The sequence below is a fragment of the Aplidium turbinatum genome, chromosome 8 (genome assembly GCF_918807975.1).
Source record: "Aplidium turbinatum chromosome 8, kaAplTurb1.1, whole genome shotgun sequence".
Classification (NCBI taxonomy): Eukaryota; Metazoa; Chordata; class Ascidiacea; order Aplousobranchia; family Polyclinidae; genus Aplidium; species Aplidium turbinatum.
The window spans coordinates 25753934-25775086 of NC_137479.1; the positions used below are offsets into that span (position 1 = coordinate 25753934).

Consider the following 21153-nt stretch of genomic DNA (forward strand, 5'->3'; position numbering starts at 1 on the left):
TTGGATCAACAAATGTGTGGCCTACAGCTTGGATTGAAAGGAAATTATCGGGTACCGTAGCCTAGTTATCCCTACCAGCAAAAATTTGTTTCAAGAACCCAGTTAGCCTAACAGTTCATTTTTACATTGTAGTAACAAAATGAAAAGGCTAACCAAATGTGTGGCCTATCGTTTTAACGTCACTAAACGTTGAAATCGTGTAGAAAAAAGAACTTTGATTTGATGACTGGGATACGTTGAAACTGAGCAACATTCACAGAAGCCCTTCGAAACGTTGCAGTTTTAAGATTATGCATTTTTAAGATAATGTATTCAGATGTTGAATCAATGTACAAATGAGCTGTTAGGCTAAATGGGTTCTTGAAACAAATCGAAAGGCTGCTGTGGATGTTTCTCAGTTTCAACGTATCCTAGTCGGCAAATTTATCTTTTCTTTACGATTTCAACGTTTAGCGACGTTAAAACGATGTAAAAACGGCAATTTATGCTGGTCGGAATAACTAGGCTACGGTGCCCAATAATTTCCTTTCAGTCCAAGCTGTAGGCCACACATTTGTTGATCCAAACTAATCATTTGAACTATTCAAAAGTACATTTTCTTTTTTTATTTTCCCATCATATCTTAAATTTTTCTGAAGGTGTTGCGGCCTTGCAAATTTTTATTCAACTCAATAACTTACTTCGGTCACAAGCACATTTTAACGTTTGCGTTTTGTCACTTCTACCTTTTTCTACACCTTTGCTATGTTGACGCGTATTGTTTTTGATATCATGATCAGAAATAAAAGCAACTGAACTGACATGACGAATTCAAGCACATTTTAAATTTTGCGTTTTGTTGCTTCTACCTTTGCTATGTTGACGTGTATTGTTTTTTATATGATGGTCAGAAATAAAAACAACTCAACTGAACTGACTTAACGAATTTTAATTTAATAGTTCAAACATTTTATTTTTATTCTTTTCTGCACGATTTCAACGTTTAGCGATGTTAAAACGATGTAAAAACGGCAATTATAATTAGGCTACGGTACCCGATGATTTCCTTTCAAAAATTTCAAAAATTCGCCGAATAGGGCACTCGCCGAATAGGGAACTCGCCGAATAGTAGCAGACCCATAAAAATTACGTAGGGTTTGATTTTCATTTATAACTTAATTAGAAAAGGGATGTGTAAAGGTGATATCAAGGAGGGCACAGCCCAAACAGTTTAAGAACCTCTGAGCTAGACTATATATACAATGAATTTGGTGTGCAATGTTTTATGCAATATATATATATGCATTATTGAAAAAAGATATATTATATGCATTTTTTAGTAGTAATGGTCGAAGTATCCTACTTGTAGTCCATATTTTGCCACGGTATGGTGCTCAGAAGTTGGAACACTGGTAGTGTATGTAATCTGCTGGTGTTTTTCAACTTATGTTTTCAAACATATTCCAAGTCCCAACACATACTGTGGAACAAATTGAAGTCACAACTTTATATAATTATATTTAGCTACTAAAGAACTGATCTATTTAAGATACAGTATATGTAAAAACACTAATTAAAATGGGCAGTGTTGATGCTTATGGACCAAATTCTCAGACTTTAACTTTTTTTGATCCAGAGGAAAGTGATTTATTGGCTGCAGGAGGGGACACACAGGTTTGAGAAATCAGTTGTGAAATGAATGAAGATTGATCAATTTTAGCTTGCTGTATATTTGAAATAATATTCCTTGTCTTTGATAGGCTATCCTATTTTCTAATCAATAAATTGAAATCGTTTAGAGTTTCTAAAAGAGTTTGTGTTTTGGACTGGCTACATAAATATATTCTGTTTTGTTACTTTGTTTTATTTTTGTAGTTTGTCATCATTGGTTAAAAGAAGTTGTAAATTCTGTATCTATGCTTTCCTTACAGTCACCAGTGAAAGATATTCTTAATTGCCATGTAATTTTAAGTGTATTGTAAGTTTCGTGAAGTTGCAATGAGGTACCTGTATTTTCAATATTGTGCAAAACAGAAAATCAATCAGTATTTAAAAGAAACATGATTGATGCATGTAGACTTTGCATGACAGCATAAGAATTTAAATCAAGTTGGAACATACTTAGACATATCTCCCAGTCTTTATTCAAGCTGTGCAAGCTTCATAAATTTGGCATATTTCAGGCGAGTGAATATGAGTTCACTGATTTCACCATACCGTCCCAGACTCAAACGCAGACACAGACCCAGCATGACACCAGCCAAAGTCAACCGGATGTTGCTGTAAACAGTCAGGTGATACCTAAAATTCTTGGCGTAGTATTATACAGCATGTATAAATTAGAATGTTTTATGTAGCAAATGTGATATTTTTTTATAGACTTATTGCAGAAAATATTTTAAGTTGCTCTGAAGTTCAGAAATCTGGAATCATTGTTTGGAATAATGCTCGTTTTTCCTTTTTTCTACATTATATTTTTAATCTTCCTAGCAGTACGGTAGTTGAATGTGATATGATGATTATGATGCCCTTGGTGTGATCTTGGGAGGTTTTTTGAACCATCAAGCCATCATAATGTAGATGTTGACATCTTGACAATTATCACACTGGTCACTGATGTAATATCTTCTATTTAAGAAAAGCAGAAAATGGTGTCATATGGTATTTCAGGCCTTTAAGCTCCTTTATTTTTCTGGCGACCAGGCATGGCTTACCAGACCTTCTTCCCGGCGGCCAAATTCTCACGTCTTGCAGCCAAAATAAAAAGTCTGTTAAAAAATCGTATATTTAAACATCTGTTAATTGATAACTGCAGACAGTGCACACCGTTTTGGCCTCCTTCGTGCAGTAAGTACACTTTGCGTTCACTCAGGTAAGAACAACACAAACAAGGCCCTGAAACGTATTTGCAGTTGTAGCCTATTTAAATACACTGCTTCCCAAGTATATGTAGAGCTAGTTTTCGAGTTTTTATATATAGGTAAATGCTCAGACTTTTGCAAAACTTTTATCAGTAATATTTCTGGTCGGCGTGTGAGAGACTGCCTTGTTTGTGAAAAAAGATTGTAAATGGAAGTGAAGAGAAAAATGTTTTATAATTGAAATCACTAACATTTAAAAAATAAAGTTTCTCAGATTCAATGTTTCCATGGTTTTAAATGGAACTAAATGAATTTGATGTTTCTGCATGTAACAGACTCAAGATGCACCAGGAGAAGGAGATATAGGCGGCTTGCAGGAGAGCATCCATACAGCCACGCAGGGTGTTGCTGATCTTTGTTTTGAAGAAGACGAGGATGAAGATGCTTTTTACACTAAAGATCTTCCAGAACATGCTTGCAGGTTTGGTAGTCATAATACCTTTTGTGATTTTTGTCATTTGTAATTTAAACGCTAGTTATTAGTTGATATAACTCTTTCTAAAAGTTAATCAGGTGTGATCGACAAAACGTCAGAGTGAAAACAAATTAGCGCAAAACTTAAATGATATGCTAGGGTTTTCAATTAGCAGCTTTTTTGCATGAGATCTAGGTTTTGAGAGAGTATCTTCCTGAACTTATGATTTTTTTTCTCTTTATACATCCCAGCTAGCAAAATTCGTTCTTTTTACATTGATGCAGACGTTGAATCAATGTAAAAATAACGAATTTTGCTAGCTAAGATGGGTCGTAAAAACAAAGAATATGTTTAAGTTGTTTTAAATCTAAGGGATGTTAAGTACTAATTGGTAACGTAACTAACTGTTGTGGTGCTTTCAACAAAGCAAAATAGTGCCCGGTTAATAATACCTCGTTAAAGGCATTCAACGTGATGTGTACTTTACTCAGGTATTGCAGCATTCATGATCCCAATTGCGTGGTTATGTGTAACACAACTCGTAAATGGTTTTGCAATGGACGAGGAAACACATCCGGCAGGTGAGTGTAGTTTTGTGTTAATGTTAACCATGTTTGTATATGATGACGTCACCAAAATATCTTGAAAACGGTTTGCAATGTTTCGTCAGTACCGTTTTAGCAGGAAATAGATTTCTGTGCGAGATTCTTGACAAAGCCTGCTATGTCAGTGGTTTTCAACCCGGGATCCAAGGATACCCAAACGTATCTGTGCAAAGTTTTAATGGGTGCCGTAAATGCATTGAAGTTAGAAAAGAGGCCCATCACTACAAACAATGTTGAGTGCACTGCTCATTTGCATCTGTATCTTGATACAAATAGTTGTTTCAATCAGCTGCTAAATTCACTCATGTTAATCGTATTTGCGTCAAAACGTTCTTACTCACCGCGGAGCTTCTTGATGTGCTGAATGCTTTATACTCTGCTAGTTGCGATTTTATTTGATGCTTTTATTCCCTAATTGCAAGTGATCAATTTCGTATTAAAATTAGCAGGAGATGGATAGAATTAAAGAAATTATTTTTTCTTCTTTCACAGTCACATCATCAACCACCTGGTTAGGTCCAAGTGCAAGGAAGTGACCTTGCACAAGGATGGCCAGCTTGGGGATTCTGTGCTGGAATGTTACAACTGCGGATGCAGGAATGTCTTCCTACTCGGCTTCATCCCAGCAAAGGCGGACTCCGTAGTCGTTTTGTTGTGCAGGTGGATTAGTAGAAATATCTTTCGTTTGATGTTATCATTCTGCTTGTTACTTGTGCAACGCTTGTTAACTTGCCCTTACCAATGCTTGTAGTTCTTATCCAGAAACGTTTTCGGAACAAAAACGATAGTTCTAGCTACAATAAGCGATATAGTGCATGAACAAAAAAGGTGGTAAAACCAGGAAATGGTTTATAACGTACCGAACAGTGTTCGTGCAGTACGATATATATACTGTATATCTGTAGCCAGCACAGCCACACAAAACAAACAAATCATTTGCTTTAATCATTTTTTTTACTTGTGATCCCAATTTTACAAAACAAATGAACATGCTAGTCGTTGATTATTATATAGTATACTGTACTAATTTAGGCTAAGAGCATGTCAGCAAAATTATTCATAGACACTCTCGCTTGAATTGTTTTTCACTGTCCATATTCACTGGTCAGTGTAGGGAAAGGTAGGCCAGTCGACTGTTGGTGTTTTATAACAGGATTGTTTTTCTATGTAACCACAATTGTGCTCACTCGTTTGCTACAACTCGCAGAATGGCTAGCTTGAGTGCTTTGATGGAGAACAAAGAGAGTCACATAGGCATTGTATTACAACCGATCTACCCGTCTCACGTTTTGACAGCAATCGTATTTACACTTGTAATAAAATCACTCTTACTTTCGCCTGGCCTTGTTGAAAGTATTAATCCTGTGAATCACTTAGAACACGTTTTTAAGCATGCAAAAATAATGTTTTGTTGCTGAAATTCGCCTTTTTCGTTATTTCCGGGATTGATTTTGATGACATTGTTGGTTATGTCACCACAAGTTGTGGAATTCCCCCACGGTTGTTGTTAAGTATGACGTAGCAGTAGCTTGTTTGCACTGTAATCGAAAATCGGATTTGGTAGCACCGTGTGTTCAAATGGATTTCAAAAATAGCCAGAGTTACAACGTTTACAATATTAACTATTGTTTTGTGTATAAGAATGTCCAAGTCAATATAACTAATTCTGTTTCATGTTTTATGCAGGCAACCTTGTGCAAACCAAAGCAGCCTGAAAGACATGAGCTGGTACGCATTGACGTAATCGACTATATGTATCAACGAAAAAGTTGCTTTTTTATTAGCACACATATGAGATTGGAATTATTTCAACACACAGTCTGCATCAGAATAAATAATCTTGCCAATGGCTGATACCAAAGGCTGCTTTATATGGTTAAAGATTAAACTGTAACTTTTACATCATCCATCCGTCAGCTGCAGTACTTTCCAGTTGCTGTGACTGTTGTATTACTGTGTGCTGTAAAAGTGAAAAAAAGGATTTTACGGCCTTGTACGAAGCATATTCAATGTTACAATGTTAAGGAATTGAGCATTATCGCAAACCACTTAGGGTGGAGTTTCTTTAATTTCAATCCTAAGTAAAATATGATATCCTTCTGGAAGAATCTCCTAAAGTCAGCAGATTTGTTAACTGTGAGCATATGACAGTTGAGCAAGCGACAACTGAGCTAGCAACATTTCAGCATGTGGCCGAAGTTGGCAAATACTGAAATTAAAAAAGGGACAACTGAACAAGCCGAAGCTTAGCATGTCACAAGTCAGCAATACAGTATGAGTTTAACAAGCGATAATCAAGCAAGTCCGAACTAAGCAAGTAAATTTCATTTGCTAACTTGCCAGTAGCGGAAATATACTTGCTGAGTTGACGCATGCCGAGTGGTCTGACAACTTTCTGAAAGACAACAACGCAGAAAACAGAAATCGACAAATTTAAGTGGAGGAAGCTTTTCGCAAATGCTGTGATACACAAACTTATTAAAAGTCATAATACGATTAAACTAAAAAAAAAATCTATTTTTTTACATTGATTCAACGTCTGCAGACGTTATAATGTGTAAAGAGGGCGGCTTTTGTTTGCTATGAATGTCATTTCCCACTAGCAATGTTCAACATTCTGATAGTGAATCATTGATGCGCAGGGATGCCAGCCAGTGGAAGCCTCTGATCCAGGACCGTTGCTTCCTCTCATGGCTCGTAAAGATCCCATCGGAGGAAGAGCAGTTGAGAGCCAGGCAGATCACTGCTCAGCAGATCAACAAACTGGAGGAGCTCTGGAAGGTGATGTTCAGTTTGATATTGATTCGACGCAACCCTGGAATTACTTAAAATGTTATTAAATTTGTTCTCATCTGGCAAAAATTTTTCCTTGATGTCATTTCAACGTAACTATACGTTGAAACTACTTAGTACATAAACATGAAAACTTTTGTTTGCTGGATACTAATATATGTACGAATTCTGGCTCGTTGCGACCCCTTTCCGAAGCCAGGTTGAACATCACTCATATTGTCGTTCACACTGTGTACTGTAGCTTATGACGGATCAAATGTAGCAAAGGGCTACCTACATCTTCAAGGCTATTTCGAAGCCTTATATCGTATTTTGTGATCGGCATGCTACTGAAACTGTAAATTGCCAATCTCGGTGTTCTTAATTTCATCCATTCATTAAAGAGTGAATATCTACATATGCTTCAAAGGGATGCTTCTGCTTGCAGGAAAATACTGATGCGACGATTGAAGATTTGGAGAAGCCTGGAGTTGATGAGGAGCCTCAAGCTGTTCTCTTGAGGTGAAAAAACTCACCATTTTCAATCTGGATGCATTGTGTACAAAATCGTTTCTTTTTTAGCTCTCTGAAGATGGAGCGGTTGTGTTTTATTATTTTCACGGCCGCCTTGCCACTTATAATGACAAGACAGCAGTTGCAACTTGTAAGTTTGAAAAAATGTAACATGCCAGAGATTAAAAGCCTTTAATTTGTACTTACTGCACTGAGGAGGCCGAAACGGTGTGCCATTGTCTGCACTTAATTTCAGTTTCACATATCTCTCAGGTACGAAGACGCATACCAGTATCAGAATATCTTCGGCCCGCTTGTCAAGTTGGAGGCTGACTACGACAGGAGGCTGAAAGAATCCCAGACCCAGGCCAATGTTGCTGTGCGGTGGGACATTGGACTGAACAAGAAGAGGTTGGCTCATTTCCAGCTTCCTAAAACGGACTCAGGTACATCGGCTAAGCTTTATTTGTCAATTGATTGTCGATGAAATAGACAACCTATTGAAATCCGATGCGAAACCCAGGCTACTGCTTTTATATGTATTGTCATAGTTCGTATAAAGCGGAAAGCTTGTGTTCAAGAGAATCGAAAGGGTTTGAGCCAGAACAAGCAGGAATATGTATTATGATAGTCATGGCCACCTAAAGATACGGCCTGATTTGTCACATTTTGCAGAAATTTTCAGGTTTTACTAACTTTGGGCGAACGTTTAAATAAATTTTTCTAAAAATTAGAATTTTACACTTTCTTTATTCTTTTCCCCAGATGACACAATAGGTTTTAACATCCTCACATGTTGAAAAACAAAGAAAATTTGATTTCGAAGATTTTAGTCAGACTGTTAATTTTCAATAACAGTCTGATTTTGCGTTTTTCAACTTACTTTTTCTCATTTGCTATTGCTTCCCCAAGGCAACAAAAAAGTTTTATGTCATTAATAAACCGCAAAAAGTAAAAACATCTAAAAAAATGTCAGTCAAGCACTAGCAGTAGCTGTAATCAAAATCTGCAAAATGTGACGAATCAGGCCGCATCTCCAGGTGGATATGTGATAGTGTATTGTGATAGTGTTTCATCCAACTTTGAAATATCATCATTACGTAAACGATTGAGGTAGACCAAGGTAATTGTATTTCATCTTTTAATTGTTGTTGCTTTTTTGGTTGTGCAGATATGAAGCTCATGAAGGGAGATGAAATCAGTCTCCGCCATCTTGGAACTTCTTGGGAGGGCAAAGGTCACGTTGTAAAAGTGCCAGACAGTATCCTTACTTTGCGTTTTTCATCAGTGTTGTCACTTGCGCATTAACCAACATTTCTACACAAGATTAACTGGTTCTTCATTTTCAAAGTTAGCTTTTTGTAAAGGTTATTTTTTGATCCTCCAAACAAACTCACAATACACACAGATTCTATTTGAATAAGAATCTTCTGATGATCCCAATGAGGGTGAAACAGCCTGTTAAAAGTTTTAGGTGAATAGTAATCATACTGGATATAATAAAAATGCGATATTTACTAGTAATTCTACACTAATATTAATATAAAAACGAGTAAGAGTTTTTTGTACGTACAATTTGTTCGTTTTTCTGCACACGCCAGCACAGGCTTTTAGTCTAAGCTTGTAACAAAGTGTTTCATTTCGACAACGATTTACGCGAGTTCGTCCTTAACCGATCCTTGAAGACTTTGGCGACGAGATTGCCATGGAACTCCGCTCCTCTGCTGGAGTTCCGCTGGAGCATACCAGGAACTTCCAGGTTGATTTCGTATGGAAGTCTACTTCTTTTGACCGGTTGGTTGGTTGTCTCATGTCAGCTTCTATGTAAACTCTTGAGCTATTCCGTGAATTGATTTACTGTTTCTGGAACCTTGTGTTTCTCTGTGTATGATTTCTATTTTAGTTTCTGCAAAGATAAAAAGCAAAGAAAGTAAATTCTTCGCTTTTAAATAAAGAAAGAAAGACTAAAAACATATTACGAACAGTTCATTACAATTTACCGATTATTTTAATCCATTCTTTTAATTGTAAATTTGAGACAATTATGTAAAAATCCAACCTTTCCAGGACTTTATCCTGTTTCAATCTCGGTTATATTTTTCTAACGTAAACAACTATGTCATTCAGAATGCAGAGCTCCATGAAGACATTCGCTGTGGACGAAGCTTCCGTGTCTGCTTACATCTACCACCGGCTGCTCGGTCACGAAGTCGAAGAGCAATCCCTGAAGACTAATCTTCCGAAGCGATTCTCTGCTCCTGGTCTTCCTGAGCTCAATCACTCGCAGGTCCACTGTCGTATTTTGCTGATTCAGCATATTTTGTTAGTTACATTACTAGTTTTGTAACAAGATTTTTTTGTGGTCGTCTTTTTTCAAGCTCCTTTACTCATTAGGTCTACGCGGTGAAGACAGTGCTTCAGCGCCCATTGTGCTTGATTCAAGGGCCACCTGGGACAGGGAAGACAGTCACCAGTGCCACTATTGTCTACCATTTGGTCAAGTCATGTGGCCAAGGGTAAGTTGATCGTTGAGTGACCATTACGTTTGCCAGTTCAATCAATACCTTCATTATTAAGTAACAATTACGTCTGTTTGTAACGTCGTCTAACATTAAATTGGTGTGAAGTAATTTGATTTATTGATTCATAGAATCGACACCGCTGCAGCTTGCGTTTATTGGAAGCTTGTTTAAATTTCGATTGTTTTTCTGGACATCAGTCGCTCACGAAACTTGTCAGTGGCTGCCAAGACAAAACTTCACAACTTCATAACAATGAAAAAAATGGGCATAAAAAAGTACCGGCGATAGAAATCCGTCTTTCACTGGTTGCGCCTTTTTCCTTTTTTTTTTCAATCATGATATGCTTCTAACCACGTTGCACGACCATTCGTTCCCAGGCAAGTCTTGGTCTGTGCTCCCAGCAACATCGCGGTGGACCAGCTGACAGAGAAGATCCACAGGACCGGGTTGAAGGTGGTCCGACTGTGCGCGAAGAGCCGAGAAGCGATCGATTCGAACGTTTCATTTCTATCTCTTCACAACCAAGTGCGCAGCATGGAAGCGTAAGTTGAAGGGTCATTTTACGCGAAACTGACGCAATGTAACTGCAATGCTTTTTTACGTAACAAAACTCGTTTAAGTTTTTTTTTAAATGGTTAAGCTTTATTGGAAGTTAAAAATGTTAATGTAGAGAATTAAAATTACAAGATTACTTTGGTCTGAGTTTCGTATTATTTAAAAGCGTAATCAACCTATCAGTCTTATTTTACATTAATTGGATGTCTGCAGACATTGAACCAATGTAAAGTAGGTCTGGTTTGCTGGCTGTGAAGAAATGTTTTAAAATTAGTTAAAGGTTTAAGCAGTAAACGGTTATATGGTCAGTTGGTCACTCAATGAAAAAAGATTTTTGCATGACTTTCACGAGCGATAAAAATAAACTTAGCTGGCAAAGTCAGTATCTTATTTCAAGCTGTTTTATGGTTTTATGCTTTTATCGCATTTTAAAGTGTTGATTTTTCTCTTCAGACTTCCTGAGCTCCAAAAACTCCAGCAGCTGAAAGACGAGACCGGAGAGTTGTCTTCCAACGATGAGAAGAGGTACCGGGCCTTGAAGAGGAATGCTGAGCGGGAACTGCTCCAGGTGTGACTCAATCATTAGTTAAAGAGAAGTATTCATGTTAAAATATTCTTTTCAGCTAAGTTTTGAATATTCATTTTTGTTGTAAGCAGGGCAGTCTATTTCCCAATCAATCTCGATTTTCTCCAGATGTAAAGTTAAAGACTTCCGCACAACTTTCTTCAATAAAATAACTCTTTGCTCTTGATTATAATAATTTCGAAACAATGGTAAAACCACAGATATATTAAACTTTGTTACGTTACTAAGTTTTATTTGTATGTCTGTTGTACAACAAAGTGAGCTCTCTGCCGAAGCTCTACCAACAATTAAGTCAACACTGAAAATTATTTGAATTGAACTGGACAATAAAGTTCCGTTTTCCAGCACGCTGACGTGATATGTTCCACCTGTGTTGGTGCCGGCGATCCGAGGTTGGTCCGGTTCCGCTTCCGTTCCATCTTGATAGATGAGAGCACGCAGGCCACGGAACCGGAGTGCATGGTACCGGTCGTTCTTGGAGCCAAGCAGGTACCACTTGTTTGGTGTAGCTCACCCAGCTAGTAAATCAGTATTTTTTTTATTATGATTCAACGTTTGCAGACGTTGTATCAATGTTAAAAAGGCTGATTTGCTAAGTAGCTAGGGATGATTGACGCCTATGCGAGATTGTCCTTTAATTGGGCAATGTCGTCATGGGAGATTTAGTTGATTTTTCAAACGTCACGTTCTTGTAACTCGACATCAACAAGACAGTAGCTATGAAAATATGGTGATTTATTTTGGCAATTTATGAAAAAATTACTACACTTTACTGTATGTCTTTTGCGGTTTGCATTTCCTTATTATTGTAACCATGGGCTTCTGTCAAAGAAAAGATCATAAGCATTACATGTATGATTGCCTGTTTTTGCACGATTGATTACACTGGTCTACAAAAAAAGAATTTTTTTTTGCTCCATGAACTTTGAAGACTGATTTAGAGTAATTTTGAGGTGCTGAATCCGAATCTGACCTCAGATTTATCCTATCACGTCAGGTTTGTGAAATATAATAACAACAAATTGCTACTTTCGTCAAAAGTGGAAGATTTGGCGTTGCGTTTACCACCAACATATGCAGTGCTGTAACGAAAGGTTAGTGTTAGACAGGCCAAAACAGCCTAAATATGGTTACTGAACAAGCATTGCCATAGGCTTGCTTAAATTTTTGTGGTTTCATGCAAAACATTGACGGGGGGAGGGGGTCAGTTACACTTATAGCCTCCCTTTTAGCTTGTTATTACTGCCTTGTTAATAATGTTGCTTAGAAAACAAATTGGTATCAAAATTATAATTGGTGGTGTATTTCAGCTACTTATGCACCACATGGCCTGGATTTCTGGATCTTGCACAATGTGTATGTGCAATAAACGCAACGTCAAATCTTCCACTTTAGACAAAAGTAACAATATGCTGTTATCATATCTCACAAACCTGACGTGATAGCATAAATCTGAGGTCATATTCGGATTCAGCACCCCAAAATTACTCTAAATCAGTTTTCAAAGTTCACAGAGCAAAAATCGTGTAGACCAGTGTTATTATCTTCTTGTGAATCTTATGCTTTTGCTGGCTACTAACTGCCTAGAAACGAAATTGTTCTCGTCACCATGTTATTATTTTTCAGTTAATTCTGGTCGGTGATCACTGCCAGCTAGGACCGGTTGTCATGTGCAAGAAGGCGGCCAATGCCGGCTTAGCCCAGTCCTTGTTTGAGAGGCTGGTTGTGCTCGGTATTCGCCCAATCAGATTGCAGGTAAGTCTATAAATCTATTTTTTCAAACAAACCGGTTTGAACTGGTTTACGTCGGAATGGTAATATGTTTGCTTAATTATGAGTTAATTTACAAGAGATTCATGGGTGAATGGTATAAGTAGAATTCGCCTAATTCGTCACTTCCAAGGGATTGGAAGAAAATGACAAATTATGCAGGCCGGCCAACTTTGTGAATTGCAACCGGGACTGACCAAAATGTGACGAGTAATGCGAATTAACGAGGACGAATTAGACAAATTCCACTGTATCATGATTTTATCAACGATTAAACTGTTTTCTTTTCATTTTTCACTATTGATCTATGTCCATTCCCATCCAGGTCCAGTACCGCATGCATCCGGCTTTATCCGCTTTCCCTTCGAACATCTTCTACGAGGGGTCGCTGCAGAACGGCGTCACTGCAGGTAGCGGTGGTTCAACTTCGGGCAGGGTTATAAGTGTCTGTGTTGTAATGTGTTATAATTGGATAATGTTAATTTAATAATGTGTTGTAATGTGTCAGGGTTATGTTATAAGTGGTTAAAAATTATGAGACTAAACCGGTAAATTCAGATTTATGACCGAAAAATTTTCATGCGAAAGCTTTTAAGATTTTGCCCAAGTTAGCCGAATAGATTGCGCAGAGTTTCTGTTCATTGTAGTGTGTTTCAGAATCTCACGCGTATAGTGGACATCTTTGCTAACCTTGCAACAGTGGTCAAGCTGCTTTGGTGTTTTAAAAAAAAACACTCATCTTTTATGTACAATTATACGAACTTAGTATCTTAGTGGATAGAGTACCAAATTCTATTAACACATTATCACTGCCATCATTCCACTCACAGGCGAACGAATGCGGAAAGGGCTCAGCTTCGCTTGGCCTGCTCTCGATAAGCCGATGTTCTTCTATAAGACGGCCGGCCAAGAAGAGATTGCAAGTTCTGGAACATCTTATCTCAACAGGTTATTTTGACGTTTATTTCACGTAATATTTAATTCAACATTTATTCAAATTTGCCATTTTATCGAAACCCAAACGTCTTGTCAACATTTGTGGATATCGAAATGTTGTATTTTTTATACGTGAAACGAATGAGAGAGTTTCGGGTTTTGTTACTTTCCTGACAGCAAAACCCATCATTTTTACATTGATTCAACGTCTGTCTTCAGAATCTAAATAGATAGCTTTTGTTGTCTAGGTGCTTTGCAATTCATCTGCTTTGCAATGTCAAAAATAACTGGATAACACGCAAAACAATTTGAATTGGAAACAACCAAAACGTTTTCTAACGTTTCATTTAATTCCTCTTCCTCCTCAGGACCGAGGCAGCAGTTGTCGAGCGGATCACCACCAAGTTCCTTAAGAGCGGAATCAAGCCGGAACAGATCGGGATCATCACGCCGTACGAGGGGCAGCGCTCCTACCTGGTCCAGTATATGCAATACTCCGGGTCGCTGCACTCGAAACTTTACATGGTGAGTAGACGTCTAGTCACATTGTTATCTTGTCTCCTGAGAACATACACTTAAACAATGGTAACGCGTGTGTCATGTGAGAATTAGCTAAAAAAATAGCCTTTTGTAAGTTATTTTTATATGTCATAATCAGCTGTGATCTCTAATGAATTGATTACGATATACCAGTGGTTCCCAACACATGGGTCGCGACCCAAAGTTGGGTCGCCTGATTATTTTTTTGGGTCGCATGTTTTTCAGGCATATTGTATCTTGGGCGAAAAATTAACAATAAAAAAATTTTAAAACGTGAAGAGATCGATCACAAAATTGAAAAATATAAACACAAGTCATGAAGCGTTTTCGTCAGTTTTCGTTTTTATTATTATTAAATGTAAACCCAACAAAAATTTCAGTCTCAAACATAAATTAACTTTCCAAAATTACATAGTCTGATGTGGTAAAACGCATCAAAGACAAAGCCCCAAGTGCTGTATGGACTGATTGCTTTCTACACAGAGAGGCCTTTGCTGCAAAAAAGCTGTCTCAAGAGCGGCAAGAAGTGTTGAATGATGTTGTGAAGTGTGTAAACTTCATCAAAGCAAGTTCACTAAATCAAGTTCATGAAAAAATTGTTTTCGTCTTTGTGCACTGACATGGATTCTGATTATTATCAGCATTGCTGCTGCACACAAAAGTGCGATGGTTGTCGCGAGGTCGTGTCCTGAAGCGAGTTTGTAATTTGCGGGAGGAGATTGCTATGTTCCTGAGGCAACAGATTAACCGAGAAGTTTTTGCAAGAAGATTTCAACGCAAAAGTTGCTTACCTTGCCGATATATTTGACTCTGTGAATTTTCAAAATTTATCTAAGCAAGGCAACGGTTTATGGTGATTGATCACGCCGCAAAAGTTTCTGCTTACTACAAAAAACTCATATTCTGGAAAAGTTATGTCACCAGAGATGAGTACGATATATTTCCTCAGATAACGCAATATATTTGTGGCAAGGAAGTTGATATTAAGCAAACCATAATTGGACACCTGGAACAGTTTGCCAAAAAGTTTGTGCACTACTATGGAGAATCTCTAACACTTTATAGCCAAAATGATCGGATATTTGATCCATTTGTTGGAAAAGATCTGCCATCCATGTCGCAGAACAGTTTATGGACATAACGACAGAAGCAGCAAATCGTATTTCTTTTGCGTCCTTCAACGACAAATACCCCAAAGATTCTGCAAACATCCACTTTTGGGCTTCCATGTACAAAGTGTATCCCACAGTTTCAAATTTAGTGATTCAAAAACAGATTCTATTTGCAACAACTTGGCTTTGTGAGACTGGATTTAGCGCCATATGTGTGTATTGAAAACTAAAGAGCGAAACCGGGTGGAAGTTAAAACCGACATGCGGCTATGCCTAAGCAAAATAACGCCTCGATTTCAAAAACTCACTGACAGCAAGCCAGCACAGATAGGCTATCTCATTAGTGATTTGATATTAGATAACATATTATTTTTGGAAAAAGTTACTGCTTTGTAGTGCTGTTTGTTTGCAACGCAATCTTGTATGGCTTTTAAAATACTACGACAATTTGCTTGGGTCACAAGATTTTACCAAACTAATTTTTTTTAAATGGGTCGCCTTAAAAACGAGTTGGGAACCACTGCGATATACAATACAATTATAATGACAATAGTTTTCCTGTTACGTAAGTCGAGTTGTTGTTAAACTTTTCATTGGTGATCTCGAGACTTATCTATCATGATGTGATACAGCGGCATGTGAAGATTTGATGCTGGCTCTTGATTAACGTTGACTTTTGATCCTCATCCGCAGGAGGTGGAGATAGCCAGCGTGGATGCCTTTCAAGGAAGAGAAAAGGACTTCATCATCCTGTCTTGCGTGAGAGCTAACGAGCATCAAGGGATCGGGTTTTTGAATGACCCAAGACGTCTTAACGTAGCACTGACCCGTGCCAGGTGAGATGACCCTCTTAGTTGGAGTTAAATGCAAGCAATTGGTTTAAATGCACCAGTGATTGAATCACGAAAAGCTCATTTCATAAGCCTGTTTCATCTTGAAGAACTACCAGAAGTTCCTTGTTCAACTACAATTTACTAGTTCTTCAATTGCGTTAAATTTGTTGCTGTTACATCGGTATTCATGGTTGTAAACTTGTTATATTGTTTTTTATATAGAAGTGGATTTTCTATAAGTAAAAATTAAAAGACTCCAATATGCATTGGTGAGGTCTGTGCTGTAGTGACACCCAAGGAAAGTTTTGCATAAACTCACTTGACGGTTGAGTGCGACAAATACTTTTTCAAGGTTCGGCGTGATCATTGTCGGAAGCCCCAAGGCTTTATCCAAGCAACCATTGTGGAACCACCTGCTAACTTACTTCAAAGAACAACGCACTCTAGTGGAAGGGCCGTTGGGGAACCTGAAAGAGAGTTTGATGCAGTTTTCGAAACCACGAAAACTTGCCAACGTCGTTAATCCTGTGAGTTGTGCAGTTTTTTTTTGGAATATTCTCATAACTCGTAACCGTTTTGTATGAAAAGTTCCTTGCACTGTTTCACGAATTATTTAAATTTACAGTAAACTATAGCTCCAAAAACATGGGAGCCCTATTTTATTTTGCATCCCATATTTTTGTATGCAAAACGTGTTACGAATGCTTGCCCAGTTGACAAGAAAGTTGTTATTTTCACACCAATGTCGCTAGATTTTAAAAACGCAAAAAATAAGAATGACAAATTATTCTTACGACGTTGAAACGATGTTAAAATAACAACTCTTTGCTGGTTGGGCAAGCGTCCTCGCAAGCATTTCTACACATTTGGAAATAATTGTATTCATCTTGAAACAGGGTGGGAGGTTCATGAGCAATGCCATGTGGGATGCAAGGGAGGCTCTGATACCTGGAGGAGCTTATGATAGAGCCTCCGCTTACAATGGTGAGTTGCATATATGGTATCCATGGAAACGACGTCAGCCAAACATGATATGATGAAATCGCTAGTAACAAGAAAACTTGAAGTAGTTTAATTTAACAGCAGCTGATCAATAAAAACTAATGTTTAACGTAATATACACAAATGAGCTAAACATTGCAAACGTTTTCGGCTATGTATTGTTAGCCCTCGTCAAGTATACGGACCATCATTAATAGATTTAGGCCTACACTGTTCGACAATCACGTCTTTACTGTATATATGTTCTATCTTTTTATCAGTGTTCAAACACAAACAACTTTCATTGCAGGAACCGTGCCACCGCGGCACCAATACTACAGGACCCACGACCAGATCGGGATGATCAACCCACAGGTTGGCCTCCAAGCCCAACAGGCCGTGGCCACATTGCCAGTCCCAGTCAACATGTACATGAACCCAACCATCCCGCCAAACTACTTCAATGGTCAACAACAAGGTGGGTAATATGTGTTTGCTTATGTTGAGGTGCACTGTGGTATTTTCCAATATGTTGATGTCTGAAATATGTAGTGATCGGTTTCTCATCAAAGTCAGTGGCACCTATTTTCTCTCAAAATGCAGCATCACGGATGAGTCATGACTTCAAAAACGAAGAGTTTCTATGTGTTTCCAATATGGTCTTTGGCATTCCAAGTTTATAGATATCCACGGTAGCCGGACTCTTGCGGTTAGGCTTTTCAAGTTATGTTCACTTCATAATCGCAAACAAACACTTTGCATTTGCAGGTCGCCCATCACGACGCGCCCCTCGCTTGAGCAAGACGCCCCGTCCTGGTCAGGCCGGTGTCAGCCAGCAGGGTACCCAATCGCAAGAGATGACACAAAGCTTCTCTCAAGGTGAGCGTGTGACCGAAATCAACGTAAATTGACGTCTATGGTGGATCGTATAATCGCGACAAGTCAATCTTAATCGGTTTTCGGCCGACAAAAAGAAATGCGGCGACGTTTCAGATTGTTGTTTATTTGGACTACAATTTTTCGGAACTTTTCTATTCACATGCAAAAATACAACACACCTTTTCTATGTCCATACTCCGATTCGACAAATGAACGCTTTTCTTCAAATCCATTTAACATATTGTTTTTTGTTTGGAATTATCTTCTTGCTTTAATGCATTATTCTCATATCCGGTAGGCTGTTTCAAAAATTAATCCAAGTCTGCAGTTACGAGATACGTCTAATCGTCTTCGTATATTCCAGGAGCATTGACTCAAGGTTACGGAACGGGCTTGTCCATGAGCCAACCGATCAGTCAAGGGATGAGTCAGCTGGGCCTCTCACAAGCTGAACTATCGCAGGTCACTCCATGTCTAGAGTTGCAGTTTCGTTTTTTTTTTTTTATAAATCTGATTGTTATTTTTAGATTTTTATCACCTTTTTAGATCAATTTTTGTCTTAACAAAGATAATGATAAACTATGTTTATTAGTAATTACGTATTATTATCATATCAATGAAAAAACAGAGAATGGATGTTTTAAATTGTCATTTTTTGCAAGTATTACACATTTACGTTTGTTCGACTTGCACGTTACAGGATAGCTACATGGGCGATGAGTTCCGTTCCCAGGTAGACGCCGCTCTGTCACAGGATTCGACGTACCAAGGCGAGCGTGCTTATGCGGGACAAGGCTTGAACTTCTCGCAGTATTAGTAACTTCAAGTAAGTTTCCTTAGCTAGCAGTCAGATGTCTATCCATTGGGTCACCAGATCTGTAGGACAACAAATATAAAGATACATCCCAACTTACAAAAATGTCGTTTATACTTCGTTTTAATCGTCACAAGACGATGTTTGGAAGCGGCGGAGAAACGATGTCAGTGAAGACTTTGTAGTTGGGGATATCGTGGTAATCTGCCTTGTTTTAATTAGTGTAAAAAAGGAATCCACGACATTTAGGCGCAAGCCTTTCAATTTCGGTGTGGCGCTTGACGATTTCGGTGCTGCCCGGCTCCACAGTGAGGTCGCCTACCTGGCATGAACTGTGCGTCTACGGCTGTGCACCTAATTGTCGCAGATGAGATGATGTGTTGCAAACTTGAGAGTGGATTTAAACTTTTTCTGTGCTGTGTTAGGTATTACAAGCCCATGGAGCAACGAAAGGTAGTGATGGAAGGAGTGAGAGCAATTAAAGAGAGAAAATGAGGAGCAATTTGGAGGTTATGGCTTTGTCACAATGAGGAAATAATTCCAAATATCGAAGATCTTTAATACGTCATAATCTGCTCGTCATAATACGAGGAAACATATAATCTTAAGATTACTGTGTTTTGAGGTGGCAATATCTGCATAAAATTGACGCACTTAAATTTCAGTTTAGTTTTTCTAACGACATAGATAGGTTACTTTCTGTGGTGCGGCCAATTAGGATCTTGACCCAAAAGCTAACTTACCGGTTTTGTTAAACCAACTGAAACGTGCTTTCGTTTTTAATTTTGATATTTCTAAACAAAACTGGAAAGTTACGATAAAGCTGACTTTTAGTTTGTCTCCCGAGAACCATCGAACCTTACCACATCAATTTGAAGTTACTTGTAATAAAATATGAAGTTTGCTATTAATTTTCAAGATCGGGTGGTCTTGAGCTACTACGCTCGAGTAGACCTAGCAAGCGCTGGAATAACTCGCGAATGCGATACCTTTGTAGTGTTGGCTCTGGGCAGAAAAAAGTGGATTTTTCGTGTTATGGTTTGGTATGTGACTTATACTAATCGTATATATGTATTCACGTTTGATTTGAAAAAAAATTAATGTGGCTAATATAGTCACAAGACTAAGTTTACAAAATTTTTCATATTGATGATGCAATTGTTAGACTCATGCTTAGCGGAGAGAAACATTTAATCCCCTGGAAGTGCTAAACAAATACGAATTTTACTAAGGTTTTGTCAGAATGAAAAGTCTTTTACTGTTATGATACTGTTTGATGATTCATTCCACCTTGGCGTGCATGATAATTGGCCTTGTGGCCCTTAAACATTATTGTAATGTTCATTTGTTGTAAGCACAATGCATTTTGAATTGAACAAGTGAAGGCTATCAGGTTTTGTTAAGGGAATGGCTAGAAACAAGATGTGGTTTATCACCCACTTGGAGTATCCCGATATGTATGAAATGCTTCGAAAAGCAGCGAGTTTTTTTTCGTTTTAATCCATTTTCGATAAACATTACCTCATCCAGCAAAATCCTGTGCTTTTTATGAATGCAGATTTTTTTAATTGTGACAAAGCTTGCTATTTTTGCCTTGATTTAACGTCTGCAGACATTTAAATCAAAAAGAGCAAGTTTTGCTAGCCGAGATCATCTTTTGTGGATACAACACATACCAGATATCTTATTTCAAATAAAACACCTTGCCACTAAATGTATGTGCTTTCTTGTCTGAACAGGTGCAATTGCGCAAAATGTTATATTCTGCTGTGATAACTCGGTATCGATATTGAGCTGTATTTTCGTATTTGGTTGATACCATTGATTTACCTACATAAAAAATATCTAGGTTAATCGATTGCCAAGTAGGCCAATATTGTTTAGCCTATTGTGGGCCTACTTATCAACATTTCTGGTTAAACACAAAATAAAAATGAATCTCTGGAAATTTAGAACTTTGTGATATGGTAGCCTACACAAATAAAAAAAGAAACAACTTACAATATAATAAATAATATTTACTGGTATAACACCTGAAATCCAGCTAAGAAATGCTGATAAACTGAGAAATCAATTCTAGATCTGGATGTCGCCACGCACAACTCCAGTTTCGCCAATGCTGGGTACGGCGGGCGATAAATGTGTGTTAGCAAGGCTGCTGAATAGGATTTTCAATTGTTAAAATAGGGATAGAAAAACTATGTTTATGTCCACATCGATCTATTGTGTCTTGGGCTACATTAAAAAAATGCAATAGATCAAGCATAAAAATTGAATGAAGCTGTTTACCAGGCTTTTAGTTCAATAACATGTTGCGTTCTACTGGTGCAAATTAAGCTAAACTATCACAAGGTCAAAATGTATAACCAAGCAAGTCTAATAGTCTATGCTGAACTCGCAGTCTAACTCTTCCTTTCTCG

At 37.9% G+C, this 21153-nt stretch overlaps 1 protein-coding gene across 1 annotated transcript; it reads left to right on the forward strand.

Annotated features, from left to right (window-relative positions):
* Positions 1–1516: 1516 nt before the first annotated feature.
* LOC145776407 (regulator of nonsense transcripts 1-like) lies at positions 1517–20511 on the forward strand. The gene is made up of 28 exons (XM_082587809.1): positions 1517–1653; positions 2163–2273; positions 3176–3321; positions 3807–3896; positions 4413–4580; positions 5607–5648; positions 6563–6701; positions 7141–7214; positions 7479–7651; positions 8377–8466; positions 8891–8999; positions 9333–9492; positions 9600–9721; positions 10105–10269; positions 10736–10850; positions 11214–11357; positions 12495–12623; positions 12964–13048; positions 13469–13586; positions 13943–14099; positions 15920–16062; positions 16412–16586; positions 16956–17043; positions 17351–17518; positions 17809–17919; positions 18284–18381; positions 18620–18745; positions 19159–20511. The coding sequence occupies exons 1-27, from the start codon at positions 1558–1560 to the stop codon at positions 18734–18736; spliced, it is 3333 nt and encodes a 1110-aa protein (XP_082443935.1). The 5' UTR covers positions 1517–1557; the 3' UTR covers positions 18737–18745; positions 19159–20511.
* The last annotated feature ends 642 nt before the right edge of the window (positions 20512–21153 follow it).